Raw genomic sequence first — 21,736 nt, forward strand, 5'->3', positions numbered from 1 at the left:
ACAGAAGTATAGGGTGAGTAACCATTCTGGTTTGAGCAATGAAATTTACCTTCTGGGAAACTCTTTAATCTCTGGAGACTAAGATGGTTCATTACCCTGGAAGCAGGACCGAGCAAAGTGAGGAATGGAGGATGCTAAGCAAGAAGGTGGTCTTGGTTGGAGTCAGTTTCCTATAATCCCATATGGAAGCCCTGGTGGCTTCACAGATCTGAACTGCCTTGAGGCAAAATAAAGAGGGGCTTTTTGTACCCAATGGGGGCCAGTCCTTGGCTGAGCTCTGCCCCAAGCAGAGGGAGTATGGGAGCCTCCTTCACCAAGATGGAGGCAGCTGTGCTCCATTAGCTGCCAACACTCAAAAACAGGACAGGTGGGTTGGCCACAGAGGGGATCTGAACAGAGCCCCAGTGGCCTTCATGATGCTTGTTTCCCAGGGCTGCACATTCATCCATCTACTTGTCTCTCTTGGTAAATGGCCCACTTTTCTACCTAGCCACCTGGATAAATGCACACCTAGACTCTTGTTCACCTTGATAAATGCACACCTGTCCATTCAGGTTTAGTGGCCCACCCACTGACCTGCGTGCCTTGTCAAGTTCGCACCTGCCACAGAGCCATCCAAACCTCCAAGCCTCCAAGGGAGTGAGCCTGCCCACAGAGACAGCAGTGATCCTGGAAACACAAATCCAATCAGAGTGTTCCTCCGGTTCAAATTCGCAGGATAAGAGGATCCTGAGGATTAGTCCCCTTGTCTCTGTGGTCCTCCAGCCCCCGGACTCTGCCCCTTCTGTCCATCTACCCTGTTGGCCTCTGCCTGCTCTCCTGCTGCCCACACTCCTGGTCAGCCCCTCCAACAAGCCCAGGGCACAGCCAGCCTGGCTCATCTTGGCCCCGTCCTGGGGCTCATTGTGGCCTTTGCAGAGGGGCCCTTCTGACTCAGTCCACTGCAACACTGGAGATCTCAGGGTGCCTTCCTCTGCACCTACTTCGTCAACAACCCTAGTCAACACCGGATGCCCTCCCATCTGTTTCCCATTCAGAAGAGCAGACCTGGCTGCTTCCAGGACTGGTCAAAGCTGGTCAGTATCAAAAGAGAGGGACAGATGGGGTTGGGTGGAGCAGGGCCTCTGGGGATTGGGAGAGGTTGGAGGAGCATCAAGGGTCATGGACAGAATGGATCTGCCGATGAACCCTAAGAGATCACTGGCTTTGGACAGTCAGACTGGAGTGCAAGGCAGACCCAGCAAGATCCAGGGCGGGTTTGGGGACTAGGTCTCAGCAAGTGCAAAGATGGATCCAGAGGGGGCGGGGTGCCTGTGGTTCCTCAGCATCCAGCAAAGATGGCAGCTAGGGTGGAAGTGGGGAGGAGGTCCTCAGCACAGTTCAGGGCTGCAGAAGGCAGACTCAGGATGGAGGTAGGGAGTCAGGCCCCTTGAGCAGCACCCCCTCCTTCTTTCTCCAGCCCCTCCTCCTACATCCCCTCCTCTTCCCGGACCCCCTTTCTTGCCTCCCTCCCAGGCCCGGCAGTCGAGGCCATCAGGATTCCCCTGATTGCTTTCTTTCATCCCGGTGCCTTTCTCTGCAGCAAACGGCGCTAATGCCTCCTTTATCACGGAATTAGGGGATTTGGGGCCGATAGCACAAAGAGGCCCTCGATAGCAGCCATAATCAAACGCCAATCGCCCGATCTTGAGCGGGACGGGGAAGAAAGCGAGCGCCGGGGATTAGCGCAGGACCCGCGGTCCGGCCGGTCTGAGATAGTATCGGCTCGGTCGCTGGGCTGAAGCTGCCGGGGAGGGCCCGGCCACGGCTGCGGAGAAAGGCCGGCTTAGCTGCTCAGCGCCGGGGATTCTGAAGCCATTAGGGGGGATTAGCACCCGGGTTAATCTGCTTTGGCTGCTCAATTGTCAGCAGGGAGTGTGCAAGCGGTGGAGGACACCTCTGGCCCCAGTGGCCCCGAGGCTGGTCTCGGTTTCCCCAGCTGACTGGACCAAGCCTGGTCCACGCACATCCCGTTTCATCAGGCCAAAGGGCTGGTGCATGGACCTGGCCTGCTAGGTATGAAAGGAGCCAGGCTCTTGGCTCCATCCTCCACCTTTGCCAGCCTTTTTTTTGGAGATTGGGGAACACAGTCCCTGCCCATCCTTGTGGACATTCTTCTCGTCTGTCCTCCCCATCTCCTCCTCCTCCAATTCCACCTCTGGTCTTGATCACCCCTCGGAGCCCTGGGCATCAGCTTCCCCACTGAACTCGGCTTCCTCAGTAAAGCACAGGCCATCCCTATCATGACCAGGAAGCAGGTCACAGGCTGGGGGATGCTAATGGAGATTGGCAAGGAGCCACCACTTATAGGCCACCCATCTTTCCCTTGGAGTCCCTTTTAAGGGTCTGGACCGCGAAGGGGCATATTTGCTGCTCTGTTCAGTCAGGACCGATGTGATGCCCCCCCCCCCCGCCCCGCTTATCTCCAGCCCTTGCTCCCTCTCTGAGGCACAGTGGGGCTGTGCAGGCAGGGGCCTTCATAGTCCTAGATGGGTCATTTGTCTCTGCCGGGGGTTTTCCCATCTGGGAAACAGGGCTGGCTGAGGGTAAAGGTCCAGCCAGGAGGCATTGCTGTCCAGTTGTGCAGCCTGTGCTCACTGCTGCCTTCTGTAGGGACACCCCCAGCCCCTAAGCCTCTTCCTGGCTTGCTAATGACAGGCCCCTGGAGTGGGAGACTCAGAGGGGTGTCTCTGCACCACCTAGGGCTCCTCTTCCACGGGGATGTAGCAAGGCCACTACACCTTACATGAACCACAGCTGGAAGGAGCTGGCCAGGCAGGCAGGCAGGACCGGAAGGCGGGGGGTGGAGGTGGGGTGGTGGGGTGGGGGGGGGTGGGGGGGGAGCAGTGGAGAGGCTGGTGGAGCCCCTTTGGTCCCATCCCGCGACCCTATCTGCTTTCTCAAGGCTGAGGTTGGGGTTACTGAAGTAAAAATCTGCAGGAGGAGGAAAAGACACAATCCAAAGTCCTTCCTTCACTTGGCAAACATCTCCGGAGCCCAGGCTCTGTGGAGTGGACACGGGTGAGGCTCAGGCCCAGGCTCTGCTCCCCGCAACTACCACCGCCCCCCGCCCCCGAGCTCGGGTCTGAGTACACAGGAAGGTAACCAGGTGAGGGGGTTTGTGCTGGAAAAGGGGAGCAGTCCCTCTACCTGTACATAGGTTAGGCAGGGCCGGAGAACAGTGTGAATCACAAGGTAGAGGTCGGGGGTGAGGAAGAGTGTTCGAGGACGAGGAACAGCGCGTGCTGCCCGTCCGGGGGTGAGGCAGAGCGCGGGAGAGGTCCAAGCCAGGGAAACAGCCAACAGCAGGCCGGGCTCGGGGAAGGGGGGTGTTCCCTCGGGCCGGCGAGTCCGGAGAGGCTGCTGGCAGCGTCCGCCTCAGACTTGGGAGAGTGGAGACGGTGGTTGGGTTGGCCGCACGCCGAGTGGTGGGGGCCTGCAGGCGAGGTCGGCCACTGGCGGTGAAATACGAGGGCCGGGGACTGGTGGCCGCGACCGGCATAACGGCACCCCAGACCCACAGACCAAGGCGCGGGAGCGAGCCTATGCCGCCCGGGAGCGCGCACGTGACGTCATCAGTACGAGCCGCCCCGGATGTCTAGGCGCGTGTCCCCACCTCGGGGAGCTGCCGTTACCTCTCAGGCGTGGGCAGCTTGCCCACTTCGTACCCTGCTCTCCCTGCGTGTCCCCAAGGCCGGGAAAATCTGGCTCCTTCTTCACGGATGGACCCGGGAAGCCCCCTGGGTGCTTTCTGCGCCCATAGGCCCGCGTCCCCGGACCTCCAATGGCAAGTGCTGAGAGAGGCCCTGGTGGTCTTTGACCTTTAGCGGACAGCCTGGGGGCGCAAACGGGTGACCATGAGGGTGGACCCTTCGTCTCTCGGCCCTGGCAAGCGCAGCATCTTTCCCATGACGTGTTCTGATCAGCCTCCAGGTCACAATCGCGGGCAGTTTATTTACCTTGCCCCCATCACCGCCCTGGGGGCAGTCTTCCAGACAACCGGCGCTGGGCGTTCTTCGTCAGGCTGTTGGGCAGCGCGGGTGGGGAGGACGCTGCGGATTTCGGTCAGCCTGTGTGGGGCACCCAGGGGCGGATAAACAGGCTGGCCGGAGAGCTTCAGCCGCACCGATCCCGTCAGAGTGGTGAAACTGCCCAAGACCCCAGCGTTTTCAGTGCTTTTCGGCCAGGGCCTGAGCGGCAGGCCGCTGTAGAAATCTGAGCGCTGCTTAGGGGCCAAGGGAGTGAGTTAGTTTATCCCATGAGGTCGCGTCAGGAGATGGCCACCCTGCCAGCAGCGGAGCCTCCTAGGTCAGGCCTAGTCAGCGGAGGAGTTAAGTGGGAGGTGGGCGTGGCCTGCCAGGAGTCAAAAGTGACAACAGATGGAGAGGGTCAGGGTTTGACCTAAACTGAGTGGGGGCAGGAGAGAAGGGGAGTTTGCCCTTAGGGAGGTGGGTGTGGAAGGAGGGGAGATACCAGACCACACAACAGGGAGCACCTTGTTTTCCATGATTCACCCCACATCGTTGGCCTAGGTCCAGTTCACCCATGATCCTGAGTGTTGTCTGTGGCCCCCCAGTTGTCCTTTCAGGCCAGCTATTCACTGTGCGTGCATCTCTGTCCTTGTCCCTGGGGTGTCCAGTCCTCTTCCCAGATCTTGATGGGGCAGGAACTCCTCTAGACCCTGTGATTCTGTGCCCCTTACTAAAGACCCTTCTCCAGGGAATCTGAAAACTTGCAGGAAGTAAAAAGAAAGGAAAATACTCTGGCATCCTCAACTGAGATTCTGTTTGCTATAAAGGCTAAGGGCACAACCCAAAAAACAGAATTCTCTTTGTTGGGTAAAAGGAGACAGACCCATTTGTCAGGAGTGACTGTTTTTGTTTGTTTGTTTGTTTGTTTTTGGTGTACTAAGCTTTGACTGGCATTCATCACCTACACAAGGACATGGAAAAATCCAGGGGATGCCCATACAGTAGTGGCAGGGGCAGGAGGTGGGTTCAAGGAAACTGGAGCTGGAGGACAGCTGCTTGAGGCCTCTGCCCAAGGGGGAGTAGGACCCCCATCTTCAGCCCCACAGCAGTGATGACAGGGCTGGAAGCTGGCCAAGCCCTGCCCCGGGAGTAGCCACCACCTCACCCTCTGCTCCCTTGCCCTGTCTCTGAGGCCATTGTCCCTTTTGGCTATATTACGTTAGGATTCTAGGCTCAAGGCCATGCTAGATGGTGAAGGCTGCCTGAGGCTGAGTGCAGGCTAGCTGTGGCTTCCAGCCCAGCACAGAGGTTCCGGATATGGTGACGTGGAATCTCCACCCTCCTCGGATATGCAGATTCACCCACTGGTCGTGTCCAGGTTTGTGGTGGACCAGGCTGGAAGTTGAGTCTATTCTACCTCCCAAGTCCTTGAAGATATGCACACACCTCTGCCACTATGTCTCCACCACTGCCACAAGGGCAAGGGTCTCCTGCCATCGTCCTCCTCTCCACAGCCTTTGGGTTCCCTCCCTCCAGGTCTCTGCCTGCTCACTTCCCGCCAGCCTTGTTGACCTTCCCTCTGCCTGGACACCACAAGCCCTTTACGGCACACAGGATACCACCCCCCTCTTGGTCCCCTTCCCTCAGGGTCTCAGCTCCAAGATCTGAGGCTGCCTACTAATTCAAGTAATGTGTGAAGGGGGTGGGGTTACCTCCACCAGAGTGGGTGGCTTTTCTCTAACCATAGCCCCTGGGGACTCAATCCAGCTCAGTCTTTTGTGGCTGGGCTAACTGCTGTCCACACCCTGCTGTGAGGCACAGGAAAGGGGACCTGGGCTATGGTAGGGCTCCTGACCCCCCTGGAGAGAGAATGGGGAATAGGTTGCTCCTGGGTGGGGGATCCTCATGTCCTACTCTCAGACCAGTGCAGCTTCAGCCCCATCCTCCCAGTGAAGGGTGAAGGGGACAGGCTTCTGGGTTGCTGGTGTGTAGTCAGTGAATGGTTACCATTCCTGGAGGTCAGTATGGGCGGGGGGCATTGATTCCCCTCAGGGGTCAGCTGTGGGGCTTTGCCTGCTCTAGGAATTACCTGGAACTCTGGCAGACTGTAAATAACCTGCAACCCAAAGAAAAAAGCTATGCATAGAAAGGCTTCCTGTTCTAAGCACTTTATATGGATGGGCTGTGTTCTTCTGTCACCATTTCGCAGATTGAGAAACTGATGCTAGGTGACTGGTTCAAGGTCATACAGTGAACAAATGAGAAGCCAGGGTTCTGTTCCCCACCACTGACCACAGATGCTCTCTTCTTCCCTAGTCTCAGTGGCCTGTGCCATGGGCCAGCAATGCCTGTCACCACAGTGAAGCTCGTGAGGCCCAGAGCCAGTGGCCTGTGTCTGGGCCTGCAAGCTGTGGAATGTGTGTGTGGGAGACAGCCCCTGGCCCCTGCGGGCAGGCAAGCTTTGCTGTGGGGCCCTCTCTCCTCAGTTGTGACTAAGACTGGTTACCTCCCAAGAGCAGTGAGTGTGCACTGCCCAGTCCTTCAAGAGCATTTTCCTTGTACCCCTAAGCTCACAATTGTCACTCAGATCTGCCCCTGATCCCTAAATGCCCCAGATCTGGATGTTGTGGGAGCTTGCACTGGTAAGGCAATCTCCCCTAAAAGGACCAGCTTTTAGGGACCAGACCTGCTTACTGGAAGGCTTCTGTTGGCAAGTTATTTCCCAATCTGAGCCAAACCCTTGCATGACTCTTACCCATGGATCACTTGGACAGCAAAGTGCCTTCTGCCCCCGCTCAGCCAGGGGCCTGGTTTATCCCATCCTGCTCTCAGGACTCTTCCACTTTGGCCCAGGTTGTGGTTCCCAGCTCCTGATCTGGGCGGGGGGGGGGGGCAAACAGGCACTTCTACCTTGTCTAGCAGGAAAGCTGCCTCTCGACCAGGGTAAAGGAGGGAGCAAAGGGCCCCTGCTCAGAGCCTCAGAAATTGGATGCCCCACAGCCCTTCCCCATATTAGACCACAGAGAAACTGTGAGGAGTAAGAAGTTAAGCTGGGCCATAGGCGGAGGGTCAGTCAAGGCTCTGGAGCACTGTCTCCCAGGCCCAACTCCTGGGATGGGGCAGTTCTACACTTTGTCCACTCAGTGCTGCCTGCCAGGTGACCCTGAAAGCATGTCCACCAGCTGACCCTGCAGAATCTTGCTCACAGGATAAGAGCATGGCCTGGACAAAGTCCAGATGTTCCTTGGTGTAATGGTGCCAGGCCTCTTGGGGGCTGATGCTGTGGTCACAGCTGGCTCACCCACCAGCCTGCTTAGTGCTCTGCTTCCTCATTCCCCTGCCAGTATCCTCTGGTGAGGGGGTGGGCCTACTCTTTGCAGAGGCATGGACACTCATTATACACTCACACATGGGCCCACACAGGGACAGGAGACTGCGACAGGATCCGGTTTATTCTGCCATGGGAGGGTGGTCCTGAGAGTGGCGGGTGCCACCCTGTCCCGGGCGGAGGGAGGGCCCAAGGGCCAGTTAAGGCCAGTGGCGGGAGAAGCAGGGGGCACGTAGCCCCTGGAATGCGGTGAGGCCAGGCTGAGGCCCGGAGGCAGCTGTGGTAGGCCGGGGCCAGTGCCCCTGCTGCCCAGGGTGGAAGGCACCGGGCTGGGACCGGGCCATGGCTACAGGGCCGTGGACCCAAGCCACATGGGCACCCCGGGAAGTGGGGCACAAGGTCACATGACACGGAACATGAAACACAGGCACACGGCTCATGAGTAAGCACATGGACAAGTGGGCACAGATTCACAGGCCAGAGGGACACCCAGCCTTGGCCGGACACATGGACACAATGGTGGTGTCACACACCACGGGACACACGGCACTAAGGGACATGTGGACTCAATGGCTACAGGGGACAGACCCAGGCCATGGAGTGCAAGGACAGGGAAAAGGGGCCTTTTGGCACGACTGCACTGGAATCGTGAGAAGAGGGCAGTGGGGACTGGTCTGGAGGCACCTGGGAGCAACCCCCATGCAGAACCCCTCGGGGACTCAGTCTGTCTTCCACACTTTGTTGAGTAGCTTCACCACTTCATCGTAGATGACAAATACGATGGCCACATCCAGGCAGACCCGGCCCAGGCGGGGGATGGTGCCCTTGTAGAATCTGGGGTTGGGGGGGGAGAGGTAGGAGGAGAGAAGGCAGATGAAGAACAGTGTCCTTGGACAGTGAGAGTGGGTCCAGGGATCGGAGGAACAGAGGACAGGAACCTAAAGGTAAGGGCTCACTGAGGGATAGCCTGGGGCTGGCGGTGGGTATGGGGTGAGGCCCAGGTAGAAGGCTAGGGAGGGCCTAGGGTGGGGACCACAGCCCTGCCCCTCCCCCACTCACGCCTTGAGCCCCTCATTCCTCAGGATCTGCAAGCCACAGTCCCACGTATTCCGGTATTTGTGCGCCTCCAAGCCCTGCAGGACAGCATCATGCCACAGGGTTCAGCAGCTAGCCCCTGTCACAGACTTCCTACCCCCTTCCTGGCCCCAGCCCCACCTGCATCCGGGTCTTGATCACATCCAGAGGAGTGTTCCCGAAGACACTGGCTGCACCAGCGACAGCTCCAAACACTCCAGTGATCAGTGGGTTCATGGGCTTGTTGGGGTTGTCCCCTGGATGTGGGTGGGAGTTGCAATCAGAAAATGATGGGAAGGCAAAGGGGAGGGCTCTTCAGGGCTGGGGAGGAGCATGGACCAGAGCCTAGGAATGTGGGGGCCCCAGGAGGCCAGGTCCTGGCAGGGAAGACTGCCAGAGTGGTTGGAGGTAGGGTCTTGGGGCTGCAGACCCAACAGATACATACCCCTGTACCAGTTTCTCAGGGAGGTCATGACGAAGAAGCGGATGGCCTGGTTAGATCCCTGCTTCAGTACCGTGGCTGTGAGGCCCTGGTAGGTCCCCTTCAGCCCTGGGGAGTCAGCAGGCATGGGAGTCATACTGTTGCCTTCCAGGCCTCAGCTGGGGAATGGCGAGCAGGGCAAGTGGCACACCAGAGCACCAAAGCAGGAAGCGGAAGTTCAGGCCAGCCTGGCCTAGGTCCCTGGCCCTACCTTAGAAAGAAGTATTATGGCTTACCTTGTTCTCGCACAATCTCTCTGACCCCGTGGAAGAATCCTCTATACTTGGGGTTGGGGGAGGTCTGGTCATGGATGAACTTCACCTGTGAAAGGAACGCAAAGGCCCTAGCTCCCAGGGTGCCCCTGGAAGGGCACTTGGCCCTTTGGCTCCCAGCCCCAGGGCTCACAAAGATCAGATCAGGGTTGGAGATGCAGCTCTTCACCTGGAAACAGGGCTACTCAAGGCCACCATGAGACACAAGGCCCCAGCAAGCAAGAGGGCTGGCCTTACCAAAGAGTCGCTGCAGTTATGTTTGCTAGTTATTTCCCACAGCTTAGGCAAGGAACATGTTATCTTATATTTTCTGTTTATAAAAGGGTTTTTTAAAAAAACCCCAACAGTCAGTTGTCCCATGCCTTTAGGACAGAGTCCAGTCTCCAAAGGAGGTCCTTTCTGCACACTTCCTGTGCCCAGCCCCCCAGGCAGTTCCCCCTGCACACCCTGTCCTGTTCCAGCAGGACCCTCTCCATCTCCCTGGTCTCCATGGAGCACAAAAGCAGGATGACCCCAGCCACCCTAGCACCCCTCTGCACAGCCTCCCCCAACTGGACCTTCCCCACCTTTATGGTCTCCATGGGGCACACGACGACCACCGCTTCTGCCACGCCAGCACCCAGGCCACACAGCAGTCCCCGAGTGCTGTCCAGGCGTCCCTGGGGATCTCGCATGTGGTTGCTGAGGAACTCAAACATCCCGAACCTGGGAAAGCCAGGCAGTGGGGTGAGAGGGGCTGCAGCCCCCGGGGATTCCCTCCCGCGGCCACCCACCCAAGCCCACCTCACCTGACTGCCGCTTTAGGGATGGAGCCGTAGAGCAGGGAGCTGAGGCCTCGGTACAGGCCCAGGACGCCATGGCTGCGGACCGTCTGCCGCACGCAGTCCCCTGGATGAAGGGGTGTTCAGCGACCCCAGCCGCCCTAGAGACCCGCCCCCCGCGCAGTTCCCCGCAGCCCGCCAAGGCTGCTCCCCGAGCGCAGGGTCCGGCCGTGTCCTCTGGGTGCCGGCCGTCTCTATGGCGAGCCGCCCCGCCAAGGGCAGCCCCCTACTCACCAATGCCTCGGTACCGCGGAGGGTGTGAGCGCTCGTCCAGCTGCAACTGTGTCTTCACGTACTCGGTGGGGAAGGTGATGCAAATTTCGATGCCGCCCGCCAGGCCGCCTGAGGGGACCAGGGACCGGGACCCTGAGACCACCGCCCCGCGGCCGGGTTGTTCCGCCGGCCGCTGCTGGTGCACCGGCCCCTCCCCCGCCCCGGACTTTGTCCCACTCCATTGGTGTAGGGGAGGCCGGGCAGCTTCCCCTGCCCCGCCCACGTAGTCCTGGCTAGGCGCGGAGGGGCTACGAGCCGGGCGATCCCCCACGCGCTGGCTAGGGACCAGGGCCGCGCCCCCCGGTCCGACCCGGAAGTGGGGCGGGGCCTCGGCGTCCCGGGCCCACACGGAAGCGCAGTGGGGCCAACGGAGGGGGCAGACAGGGGGTCCATGTCCCGGAGGGGCCCACCTGCCAGGATCGCCTTCCCCGGGTGCGTCAGCTTGGCCTTTCCGGACGCGGGCGCGGCGGCCGCCAGAGCGCGGGGAGCGGCCATGGCAGGCGAGGAGGCGGGGCGCCCGGCGTCGACCTCGGGTCCGAGCCTCCTGCTCTCCGCGCTCGGTCCGCTGCGACGGCGGCGGCGGCGGCGGCGGCCGGTTATGGCCCGGGGGGGCGGGGCGGTCGCGTCAGCTCCCGGGCTCCGCCCCGCGTGGTCCGAGGCGGGCCCCGCCCCCGGCCCGCCCCGCGCCGGCCGGGAAACTGAGGCCGGGGCGGGGCAAGCGAGGCAGGCGTCGGGGCGGGGCCGACAGCCCAGCCAATGACCGAGCCCAGGGTCCTTGGGAGGCGGTGCTGTGCCCGGGCCTGGATCTGTGGGTCAAGGTGCAGTTTCTAAAACCCGCCCCGGCATCAGGCAGAATCCGGCTGGGGAAGGAGCGGCTCTCGTGGTCGTGGAGTCTGCCTGAGCGACCGGAGCCCCGTAGATCGGGGTTGGAGAGATGTGCAGACCACTCCCTCCCCCATGGGGCACATGGGGCTAGTCCCATCCCTGATGTTTGAGGGTTTGGCATTCCGAAACCCAACGGGTTGTGCGGCTACCATTCCCAGCTAGGTATTTAGAGCTCCATGCAGAGCACGCAGGAAAAGATTCCCAATACACCGTGGCTATCTGCCCCTAGGCAGCTTCCTCCCTGGACCCACATCCCAAAGAGGCCCCAGCAAATCTTTTGTCCCCTGCTACCCACACCAGCATCAAGCAGGGAAGCTTTGCCTTGATAAACCGACTTTAATATTCATGATCGGTAGGAGGCTCAGGGCCAGGTTAGAAGGTCCTTAACAGTTGCGTCTGCGAAGTGGCCTGGAGGGGGCAGCTCTGCCAGTGCGGAGGGAAAGCTCGTCGCCACCACCCACCAAGGGCGGGAATCCCTGCCAGAACTCCCCAGGAATGCCTGGCTCCAGCCAGAGAGCCTGGAGGAAGAAGTCCACCAAAGCTGTTCTTCTTGGGCAGTCAGTGGCCACCCTGGCCTCCCCTGGTTTGGGGATGGCTTAGAGGCAGCCATCACCGGGCCTCAGCCAAAATAAATAATGTCCAGGTGTCCTTGCCTCCCATCAGGGTCCTCTGTGCTTTCGGGGTGACACACTTCTTGAGGTTATCCCCATAGAGGTGTGTTGCCACTGCGCGCTCACTACACGCTGAAGCCATACACAGGAGGCTGGGCGAAGGCAGGTGCAGCAGCATATCCATAGGGGAAGCCAGCAGGGGCAGGGCCTGCCCCCGGGCCGGCTGTCAGCATCAGCTGCTGGCCTGCAAAGGGAGAAGCAGAAGGAGGGTGAGCAGAGTTCCTGCTGCCTCCGAGTGGCCAGGGGCCCAAGGAGCAGGGTCGAAAACCAGCCCTGACCACCCAAAGCTCAGGCACTGAAGAGGGGCCTGGGGACAAGGACAGTGGGAGTTGCTGCTGTGGGGCCAGCTACAGAGGCTGGCCAGGCTAGGGGGTAAGCTAGTCCCAAAATGGGACACTTACTTAGCTCAACTGGCTGGGTCTCAATCATGCCCATCAAAATCTAAAAAAACCAGATTGACATTAATGGTGGTGGTAGGAAGGACACAATGACCCTGAAGAGGACACAGTGGTGGGAGACATGCTGCGTGCTCACACCACACCCTCAGGCCTTTGTTAGTACCGCAACACACTCCAGAACCCAACAGCCTTTCGGTGCAGAGGACACCAGCTAATCTGTTCAACCGCCAGGCCATTCAGGCAGGCTCTCAAGTCCAAGTCAGCAGCAGCCTCGCTGCCTAAGTGCAGGCAGAGCAGCACACAGCAGCAGCACAGAGTTGGGCAGTGGCTAGGCACACGGAGCAGGCAGGGGTGCCCTCACAGAAGGCAGGGACCCTCAGAAAAGGGAGGACAATGGCCGCGCCTCAACATTCTTAGATACTGACCTTCTCTATACCCGGCAGCCATTGTGGCTCTCCTGTCTCCCACCCTGCCCATTCTCTCTCTGATCTGAAGCCCAGCCAAGGAAGGACTCCCCTTGCTAGGGGCAGTGGGGTGCCACCTACCGAACAAGAGAGGGGCGGGCTCCGCCACATGCTCCTCTTGCTTGCGCAGGCTCTCCGAAGCATCCAGTCTGTCTACCTGCAAAGAGGTGCCAGCGCTCGAGTACCCACCTGACAGGCTGCGTTCAGTCTGGGCCAGGAGGTGAGTGTGGGGCCAGGAGGCAGCACAGCCTCCAGGAAAGTCAAGTGGGGATGGCTGGAGGGCAGACACTATACCCACAGTGACTACTGCCCTGCTCTGCAGGAAGGTGAAGCCTCTATAACTGGGGGGACATGGAGTGCTCAGGGGGCCCTAATACCCCCCCCCCCCCACGGCTGTTCCACCACAGCAGTGGCCACTGACTGTGGCCGCTGACTACAGGGTGCACATGCATTATAGCTCACAGGGCTGGGCCCTCCTCTGCATACAGGGGCACCTCCAGGACGACATAACACTTCCTACATCTAGCTAGTCCAGGCTGCCCACCCCTCCTGAGGAGACCAGTCACTTGACATCTGGGACATCCCACCTGGCAAGGCGGATGAGCCACTTCAGAAATGGGGGCAGTGGCAGCCATCTGAGGACAGGCTGCCTCCTTGCTCTTCCTCAAGCCTTTACCATAGGCTACCCCATGCAGTACCCATGGGCTGGAGTAGACACACTGAGGGGGAGGGAACAGAGCAAGGCGGTGCCAGAGGCCTGAGGGGCAGACCGCACTGTGCTAGCTAGCGGAGGTGACAGCAACTGTGTTTCTGGGAATCCCCTGCCCCCACCAAAACAAGCACTTGAATCAGAAAGAAGAAAAAATTATGTGCCCTGTGTGTACTCGGGCCTGGGAGAGAGCAGGCCAGGCACCAGAACCGTAGCAGAAGCAGCCTTGTTATTGGTCCTGTGTACCCTTCCCCTTCCCTCCTTGGGACCAGAGCTGAGGTGAGGAAGGAGCAAGACAGTGCAGAGGACTTGCAATCCATACTCTCTTCCTTCAGCTGGCTCCCACCCAGGCAGAGTTCTAAGCGAGGCCTGTATCCTCCACTGCGAGAGCCAGGGGGTTCAGGGATGTGGGTTTTTCTCAGAGAGAGGGATGGTCCTCATGCTTCCCAAATTAATCAAGAGGCCCTGGGCCTGGTTCTCTAGGGAGGAAGGGCCTGGGGCCTCCTTGTCTGGGCCCTTCCACCTCACAGCAGTCTAGTCTGTTAGGCCCCAGCCCACATCCCACCACTGCCTAAGAAACCTTTATCCCTATCCCCAACATGACAGGCATGAGGTGTGGTGCTGGTGAAGGAATGTGGGACAGCAGCCTGCCTTCCTCCCAGGCTACGGGAGGTATCTGGGGACCCAGGGCGAGGGAGCAAGTCCTTCCAGTAGGAAAGCAGCTGTAGCCCAAGCACACTGCTCCACTCTGAGGTAGCCATGCAGCTGCAGTGTCGACCAAGGTGATGTGGCCACCAGGATGAGCTCCATCATCCATCACAGAGAGGGAGTCTGCTCCTGTCTCGCCCTTGAGGTCCCTTAGAGGGCCCAACCCCTGAGGCAAAGAAGGTCCAAGTGATTTGAGTTCCTCTTAAGTTAACCCATGGACCTTGACTCTGGGAAGAGATTCAAGCCTTATTTATGTAGGGGCAGAGCAGATAGACTGTGGCTAAGACAATTTAGGGATGGGAAAAGCAGAAAGAGTGGAACAGTTTCTGAAGATAAGCTCCACACAGCACAGAAACTTCCTTTAGGGAGCTGCCATCCACTGTGGTGGAGGAACCGGGACTCTTGCAAATCCTACCAGTCTGTGTACTTAGTAGCCTGGAGATCAGCCCACATCACCACAGGACTGCCCCTCTCCTATCCCCTGAAGAGTCTTGGGAGCCCTCCTGCTCAGATGTGCTGTGCGAATGGGACTAGGACACACTCTGGCAGTCTCTCCTCCTGTAGCAGGGAGATGGTCTTGAATGACCCATGGGGCAGTCCTTGCCAGAGGCTGGGCAGCTCCCAGGAGGCTCTGCAAGTGGCAGAAAGAGCAAGCCGTCTCAGGCTGAAGCTGGCAGTGCCAGATACCCTCTGCCCCTGCACTTCTTGTTTCCTCCCTAACCCCGCACTAACCCCCCTGAAAGCCCCCTCCCTTTCCTCACACCACTGAAAAAGACCTCAACCTAGTGGCCTCTTAGCATTGTGGGGCCTCCATGTGGCTGGAAGAATGTTAGGTGTATGGCTGGATTGGCCAGTAGGTGCTACTGTGGCAGCTTTTATGCAGCCTTAGAAATAAACCAGACTAGGTGACAAGGGTCTCTGGATGGTGCCTCAACTAGGCCCCAGACCGGAATGCCTAGAGCTTCCACACAAGGAGAGTTAAAATCAGATACTCCTACCTTGTTAAACAGCTCATCAACTGGCAAAGAAAGCCAGAGTAGGAGGCTAGGGCCACCAAGTGGTAGAAGCAACTTACTGAGAATGAGTATGGCCTGGAAGGGCAGGGAGATATGCATCTGAGCCCACATCAGCTTTGGACCCAAACCTGTGCCTACAGCTGTAGAGGGGATGACTACCTACCTACCAAGGTGTTACCATTCCTACTAAGTGCTCAGCAAAAGGGGGTTACCACGACAGGTCTGCCAACAGATGCACCCGAACTCCACCGGAGGCACATTGAGAGGTGAACTGACCATATGGGGATGGAGCCCACGGGCTGTGCGGGGGAGCTCTGCCACCTAGTGCCTCGCTGTCCTCTCACCACAGAAGACCTTGGCTGCGGGCAAGCTCACCCGTTGTGTCTCCTAGCAGTGTGTGGGAGAGCTGATGCAAGAGGAAGTGCTCATTTCTTTTTTTTTTTTTTAAGATTTTATTTATTTATTTGACAGAGAGAGAGATCACAAGTAGGCAGAGAGGCAGGCAGAGAGGCAGGCAGAAAGAGGAGGAAGCAGGCTCACCGCCGAGCAGAGAGCCCGATGCGCGGCTCGATCCCAGGACACTGAGATCATGACCTGAGCTGAAGGCAGAGGCTCAACCCACTGAGCCACCCAGGTGCCCCGGAAGTGCTCATTTCTATGCAGAGCTCCCTGAAGTGATTTTCTAGAATGCGTTAATGCTGGGCAGAAAACCACTCAACTGTGAAGGCATTAAGCCACTCTCCAAGGTGGACAGGGCTGGCTGGGCCACCTGGGCTGACTCCCACAGGCCACCAGCCACCTCAGGGCCTCCACAGACCTGGGCTAGAGTCACAGCTGTGCTACATGGCAGCCAGGAAGCCAGTACAGAGGCTGTACTTACTTTGCTAAGGTACTCCCTCATCACCTGGATGAAGTAGGGCATGGCCAGGTCCATGAGGTTGTGTCTCCAGGCCAGCTCCAGCACCACATCCGGGGGAAGCAGGTCGTAGCAGGTGAAGAGAGAAGCCGCGAAGCACTCCCGCTTGCCCTCATCCAGGAACCACTGCAGCAGCTTCTCAGCCAGCTCGGCATCTCTGGACTCTGCGGCATGCTGCATAGCGTCCTGCAACCAAGGCAGATGCACACCTCAGGTCTGCCCTGCCTGGCGCTGCCTTGAGTTCCTTTTTGGGTCAGAAGGATACGGAACAGTGCCAGGCTCTGTGAAGGCCATCCTCGCCTGCAGAGGGGTCTCTGTGACTCAGATGCCCTCCGGTAGGAAGGAGTATCAGTTCCAGGAGGGCTGTGGAGGGCACCAAGTGTGCTCCTGGCAGCAGGCTCTCAGACCTGCTGAGATGCCAGAGGGAGGTGACATGCATGGGTGCAGGCACCCTGGGAGACGGGCTCTGGTCTCGTAGCTGGACTGGCATGCAAAGGAGTGCATGGGATTGCTCGGGGGTAGGGCTGAAGAGGGATGGTAACAGAGCTAGCAGGGCGAGATGTAAAGGTCAGAGTCGCTGTGCTCGGCTCAACAACCAGCAGTATCCTTGCAGCAGCTGCAAGGGACAACCAGTCCTCAAGAAACAGAAATCTGCCTGTTCTTCCTGACAAAAAAGTCCTCTCAAAAATCCCTAATCACTACTTGCATATTTGTCTAAAACATAAAGAACCATATCCACCCAGTGAGTAGTCATCAGTAAATTAGTGATTTCGATTTTCTAGCCACAATGGTGAGAACTGAATGGCCTAAACTCTCCTGGACCCTCCACCAGGCCTCTGCAGCAGGTGTTCCCACAGTGCCCTTCCAGACACGAGACTGAAGGCCGCAGGGGAGCCCTCTCAGTTGGGAGCCACAACGGGTCTCAAAGGCATTCTGCTTGCCCACCAACCGCTGCCTGCTGTGGCAGTCCCAGCTCCCTGCCTGCTCAGTCTTCCGACATGAGACTCCCACATGGGACCCAAAGTCCTCTAAGCCAGCTCAGTGGAGGGCCCTCTTGTCCCTGCTCCTGAAAGGATCCTCTCCCACCTGCTTGTTGCCTCTGCTGAGTCCTGCCTCATCCCCACACTGTTCCTACAAAGTCACCTGGCCTTTTTATGGTGGGGGGCAAAGTCAGGGGCAGCTTAAGTGACAGCTCCAGGATGCCTTCAGGTCTCCCTGGGCCTCTGACACCAATACCATCATTGCTCGGCACTCTACCCACATGTCTTCCAGTCCAGCAGGGCCCACCCGTGGTTGGCTCATCTTTAATGTGCACCCAAAAGTGGGCACTTCTCTTCCTCCACAGGCCCGGGGACTGTCTCACGAACTCTCATAGCATCAACCGCCATCATCAGAAAGTGGACATTTCCGGAACCCTTGTGCTCCAACTGTCCAATGGCAGTTTCCTAGAGGATTCAGGGGGAATGAGCCCCACAGATGATCTCTCAGTCTGTGCCCTCTCCCTGCATCCTGAAGCTAAGCTTGAATCTCAGATTTTCCCACACCTTCCCACTTCTTATCACCATACCTGACCCATGTCATTACTGGCGCACCTCTCTACCTCGTCCCCCATTCCTCAACCTCCCTCCCAAACCACTTGGTTTGGTCAGCACTTGCCAAGGGTCTGCTCCAAGCTCTCACCCTGTTCTTCACTGTCCCCAGCCTGTGACTACACCTCTGCAATCTCCTGTCCTTCAGTCATGGGCACGAGGGGGTCCATGAACCCACACGCCTATGTGTGGGCCCCTAGCCTGGACTTCCCCATGTCCTAACACATCCCCTCATGCTCCACCTGCCCCACTGGTTCTAACAATCCCAGCTTCCCACATGCAGTCACCACCCTTCCCCCAACTCCACTGGCTCCTTAAAAGTGCTTACCCGACAGCCAAGCACCGACTGTGCTTTTACAACCAACCTCTGCAATCTGGAAACATGCTTCTTATTGCTTTATGACTGTCCTAGAAGCCTGCAGTGGCTACTCACCAAGCCCTCCAGGTGGCACACCGTGACCCACTCTCCCAGGACTTCAACGCATGGCTGGTTCTGCTGCCAAGGCCTGGCTGACACTTGTGTGTGTGTGGTGGGGGATAGCCCGTGTATCATGGGCTCTCTACCACCACCCTGGCCTCCACTTACTAGATGTAGCACCACTCCTCCAGATGTGACAACCAAACATTCCCTGGGGGTCAGTCACCCTCACTGAAAATCGGGGCACTGTAAAGTATGCCCACAACTTTCTGCCTGTGGCTTTGTCCTAGTGGGTTCTCCTCCTGGCACATGTTGCTCCGAGTGGAATTGCTGGTTAGAAGGGGCCAGATGTCCGGCTGGCAGCTCCTACAGCACTGCTCGCTCACTCACTCACTGCATGAGTGACGAGAGGCCATGCACTCAAGACCCTGGTGTGTACACTGGCAGGAGGGGACAGCTGGGAACTCCTAGTCAGGGGCAGTTTCCCACTGGTGTGTTGCATGCAGCCCCACTGCCTCCCCCTGGTGCCAGTGCCTGAGTACCCCCAACAGATTATCTCAGAGTTCCTCTGTCAGCACCCAAGGAAGGACCATGAGCACTGCCACTATAACGGAGGACAAGTCACATAACAATCCCAAACTGGAGGTAACAGTTAGGATGAAGCTTGACGTGTCCCTGATGTCCAGGGTTCTGTGGCGTTGGTCCATGTGCTGTTGAGAGATGCCTGTCTTCATCCTAGAAAGGAACTCTGGAATGCCAAGGACAGTTCTGGAAGTAACATGTTTAGGTCAAGCTCATGGCCTGAGAAAAGGCTCCCCAGAGGCTCGTGGCATGAGGAACCCCTGGAAATCAGCTTAGCCACACAGCACAGGGCAACAATGGCCCTCTCATGCAAGTGCAGTTTACCCCACTGGGGCGATGCTGAGGCCAGGTGGAGCGAAGGCAATGCCTTCAAGGGCCTGGGATCTCTCCAAGCAGCCCACCGTGGCTGTCAGATGCCTGGATCCAGGTCCAGACCAGTACCGAGCCACTGCTCAATGGCAGAACAAGTATTATGAATGTAATTTTCACGTTGGTGTTTTTGTTCCCCATATCATTGATCGACAGAAAGGAAAGTCAGTGTCAAGTGAATGCTGCCACACGTGGTGTGGATAGAGTGAGACTCACAAATGCCTGCTGGGAAAGATTTAGCGCCACAGAAGCTAGTCTTCTGATCTAAATAACTGTGAAGAGGCTCTATGTTAATGACAGATAATAATCTTCACCCTGCATTCTACAAACACGTCCCCCTTAACTTTATCCTCCGTGTCCCCACCACAAGCATCTCCTGATAGGGGATTGTGGCCATCTCACCACCTGTCCCCCCCAAACACCAGGAGGCACACATGAGCAGGTGGGGCACTGGGAACCAACCTTGTAGAGACGGTCCTTCTTGCAGAGCTCCACACTCTGGGTCCACCGGTTGTTGCCCTTGTATAGATAAGCTGCAATGCGCCTGAACTCAATCAGCTGGTGCTTCTCCAACCTCTGTGCCAGGGCGATGTTGTCAAAGTTGTCATAGGCATCGATAGATGCCCTCAAACCCTAGGAAGACCCGGCCGTTCCGTGGGTGAGGGACACAGTGGAGTGGACAACCAGGAATTACTCATTGCCGGTTGCTGCCACCATGGTCTCAGCAAGGCCTCTCCCAACCCACCTCTGGCACCCTGTGGGGCCTACAACCCCTCCTGTGCCAGGTCAGCCCTTGGAGAAGAGGGCTGGGGTGAGGAGGGGCTCTGCAGTCCCTGGGTGCCCAACACTGGCTGCAGGGGACCCTGTGGCAGAGGGAAGCCACTGCCCTCCAAGAGGGCTCCTTTCCCCACACCCACCTGGTAATCCTCCTCTTCCGTCAGTAGGTGGTTGAGGGCTTCATTCACACTCTTGTTGTTGTGGCTCTGGACTGACCGTAGGTAAGGCTTCACTAGGGGCAACTGGCCTGCCTGACAAGTCAAGAGAATGGTTAGGGCACTCAGGCAAGTCATCAGGGCACTGAGTTGGGGTCCCTGTGACACACTGATGAGCCAGCCACATCTCCTTCTGGACACCCACAACTGAAATGCCCTACACATATGAGCACGTGAAGGACTGCCTGGGTTACTGAGTAAATACGTTTCATCTGTGGATATTTTGGCTGAAATACAAAGCTATATCTGAAACCTGAAGCAGTTTGATACATTTAATCTTTGTATTTTCTAGGGATCAATTTAAAAAAAACTACTTATTAAGGAACAGGGCGCCTGGGTGGCTCAATGGATTAAGTGTCTGCCTTTGGCTCAGGTCATGATCCTGGGGTCCTGGGCTAGAGCCCCACATTGGGTTCTCTGCTCAGCAGAGAGTCTGCTTCTCTCTCTCCCTCTGCTGCTCCTCCTGTTTGTGTTCTCTTGCTCTCTCTAATAAATGAAATCTTTTAAAAAATGAGTAAAATCTTTATTTTAAAGATTTTATTCATTTATTTGACAGGAAGAGATCACAAGTAGGCAGAGAGGCAGGCAGAGTGAGAGAGGGGGAAGCAGGTTCACCGCTGGGCAGAGAGCCTGATGTGGGACTCGATCTAGGACCCTGGGATCATGACCTGAGGCTTTAACCTACTGAGCCACTCAGGTGCCCCCCAAAATGCATAAAATCTTTTAACAAAAATAAAAATAAACTATTTACTAAGGAACTACCATTCAGATGACCTAGATGACCTTGGCCGTACACAGCCTTCTCTGGCTCTGGGATGCTGGTCACTCACCTTTGAAAAGAAGCCAACAGTCCGAGTGTGGTCTAGCCGGGGTGTCAGCACTTGCAACAGGTCATTGATGAGCAGAGGTTTGTAATCCAAATAGAACTGCAAGGCTTTATAGTAGAGCTCCACATTGGCAACCTGTGGGTCGAGACAGAGCCACAGTGGAGACAGGATTGGCCCCTGTCAATCCCCAGGCTGCCACCCACATGTCTCAGATGCAGCACACTCCACCGTAACTCCTTCCAGTTTGTGGCCACATGAACTTTATCAGTGAGGGTTGTTGTGACTGCTCTCTTTAAGACCAAATGCTCCCTCTCCCTCCCAACATGCCTCCTTTCCCACCTCTGACATTTTTCTCCTCAGCACTTGCCCCTCAATGATCTAAGAGGCAGACCTTTGTTTCCTGCCTCACCCTACTATCTGTTTGTTGCAGGGTTGATGCTCAGCTCATATATGTTGAGTGAATGAATGAGGGGTAACAGGCCAGGATAAACCCAAACACTAAAACATGGTTTTATCCAAGAAAGATTCCCCCAAGCCTCCCCGCAAAGCTCAGCCTGAGCTGTAAGCAAATTTGTAATGCATAGTATTATGTGTCACTGCTCTCAGACAAGACACCATGGTGTTCATACTGGGAACCCTGTTATGCAGAGGATTGAGTTGCTTCAGGGTGACCCTGTGCCCCTAGGAAAGCCACCCTCCCAAGCCTGCTGACAGTGGGGCCTGGTGCTCAGAGGACAGCAAGGTGCTTCCTGCCTCCAAAAGGATGTATGCCAGGTCTGTGGTGATCAGCATGTCCAAGGGAACATGCAGAGGTCCAAGGGTACACACAAAGTGTAGAAACATCAGTCATGCTGGGCAGAGGGGGTAGGCACCATGGGAGCTTTCTAGCAACACTAGGTCCAGGTGAGCCAGCAACAATGTGGGCCCAGTGAC

General features: G+C 57.4%; 2 protein-coding genes across 3 annotated transcripts in view; both read right to left on the reverse strand.

The window, feature by feature from the left end:
- Positions 1-7,444: 7,444 nt before the first annotated feature.
- Positions 7,445-10,880, reverse strand: SLC25A1 (solute carrier family 25 member 1). Its single transcript, XM_004742595.3, has 9 exons — positions 10,670-10,880; positions 10,221-10,328; positions 9,954-10,053; positions 9,732-9,870; positions 9,130-9,214; positions 8,858-8,962; positions 8,554-8,669; positions 8,398-8,471; positions 7,445-8,172 (listed from the first exon to the last, which is right to left on the reverse strand). Exons 1-9 carry the CDS (start codon positions 10,752-10,754, stop codon positions 8,058-8,060), a joined length of 927 nt encoding a protein of 308 aa, XP_004742652.1. The 5' UTR covers positions 10,755-10,880; the 3' UTR covers positions 7,445-8,057.
- A 584-nt stretch (positions 10,881-11,464) lies between these two features.
- The window catches only part of CLTCL1 (clathrin heavy chain like 1), a 96,613-nt gene continuing 86,341 nt past the window's right edge, over positions 11,465-21,736 (reverse strand). The window contains exons 27-33 of one of the 2 annotated variants that reach the window (XM_004742597.3): positions 20,807-20,938; positions 19,902-20,012; positions 19,447-19,617; positions 15,991-16,212; positions 12,759-12,834; positions 12,217-12,256; positions 11,887-11,999 (exon numbers count right to left, since the gene is read on the reverse strand). In XM_004742597.3, coding sequence (XP_004742654.1) covers positions 12,237-12,256; positions 12,759-12,834; positions 15,991-16,212; positions 19,447-19,617; positions 19,902-20,012; positions 20,807-20,938 — 732 coding nt within the window. In that variant the 3' untranslated portion in view covers positions 11,887-11,999; positions 12,217-12,236. Of the gene's footprint in view, positions 12,000-12,216; positions 12,257-12,758; positions 12,835-15,990; positions 16,213-19,446; positions 19,618-19,901; positions 20,013-20,806; positions 20,939-21,736 lie in introns of both variants that reach the window. The other variant, XM_004742596.3, reaches the window with a different exon arrangement.

This window comes from Mustela putorius, unplaced genomic scaffold (genome assembly GCF_011764305.1).
Source record: "Mustela putorius furo isolate JIRA1106 unplaced genomic scaffold, ASM1176430v1.1 tig00003858_pilon_pilon_pilon, whole genome shotgun sequence".
Classification (NCBI taxonomy): domain Eukaryota; kingdom Metazoa; phylum Chordata; class Mammalia; order Carnivora; family Mustelidae; genus Mustela; species Mustela putorius.

Coding starts and splice junctions, on each gene's coding strand:
- SLC25A1 (XM_004742595.3), bottom strand. CDS start 10,754: ATGGCCGCTCCCCGCGCTCTGGCGGCCGCCGCGCCCGCGTCCGGAAAG. Junction 10,329..10,669: donor GGGGAAGGCGATCCTGGCAG/GTGGGCCCCTCC, acceptor TGGTCCCCTCAG/GCGGCCTGGCGGGCGGCATC. Junction 8,963..9,129: donor AGAGATTGTGCGAGAACAAG/GTAAGCCATAAT, acceptor CTGACTCCCCAG/GGCTGAAGGGGACCTACCAG.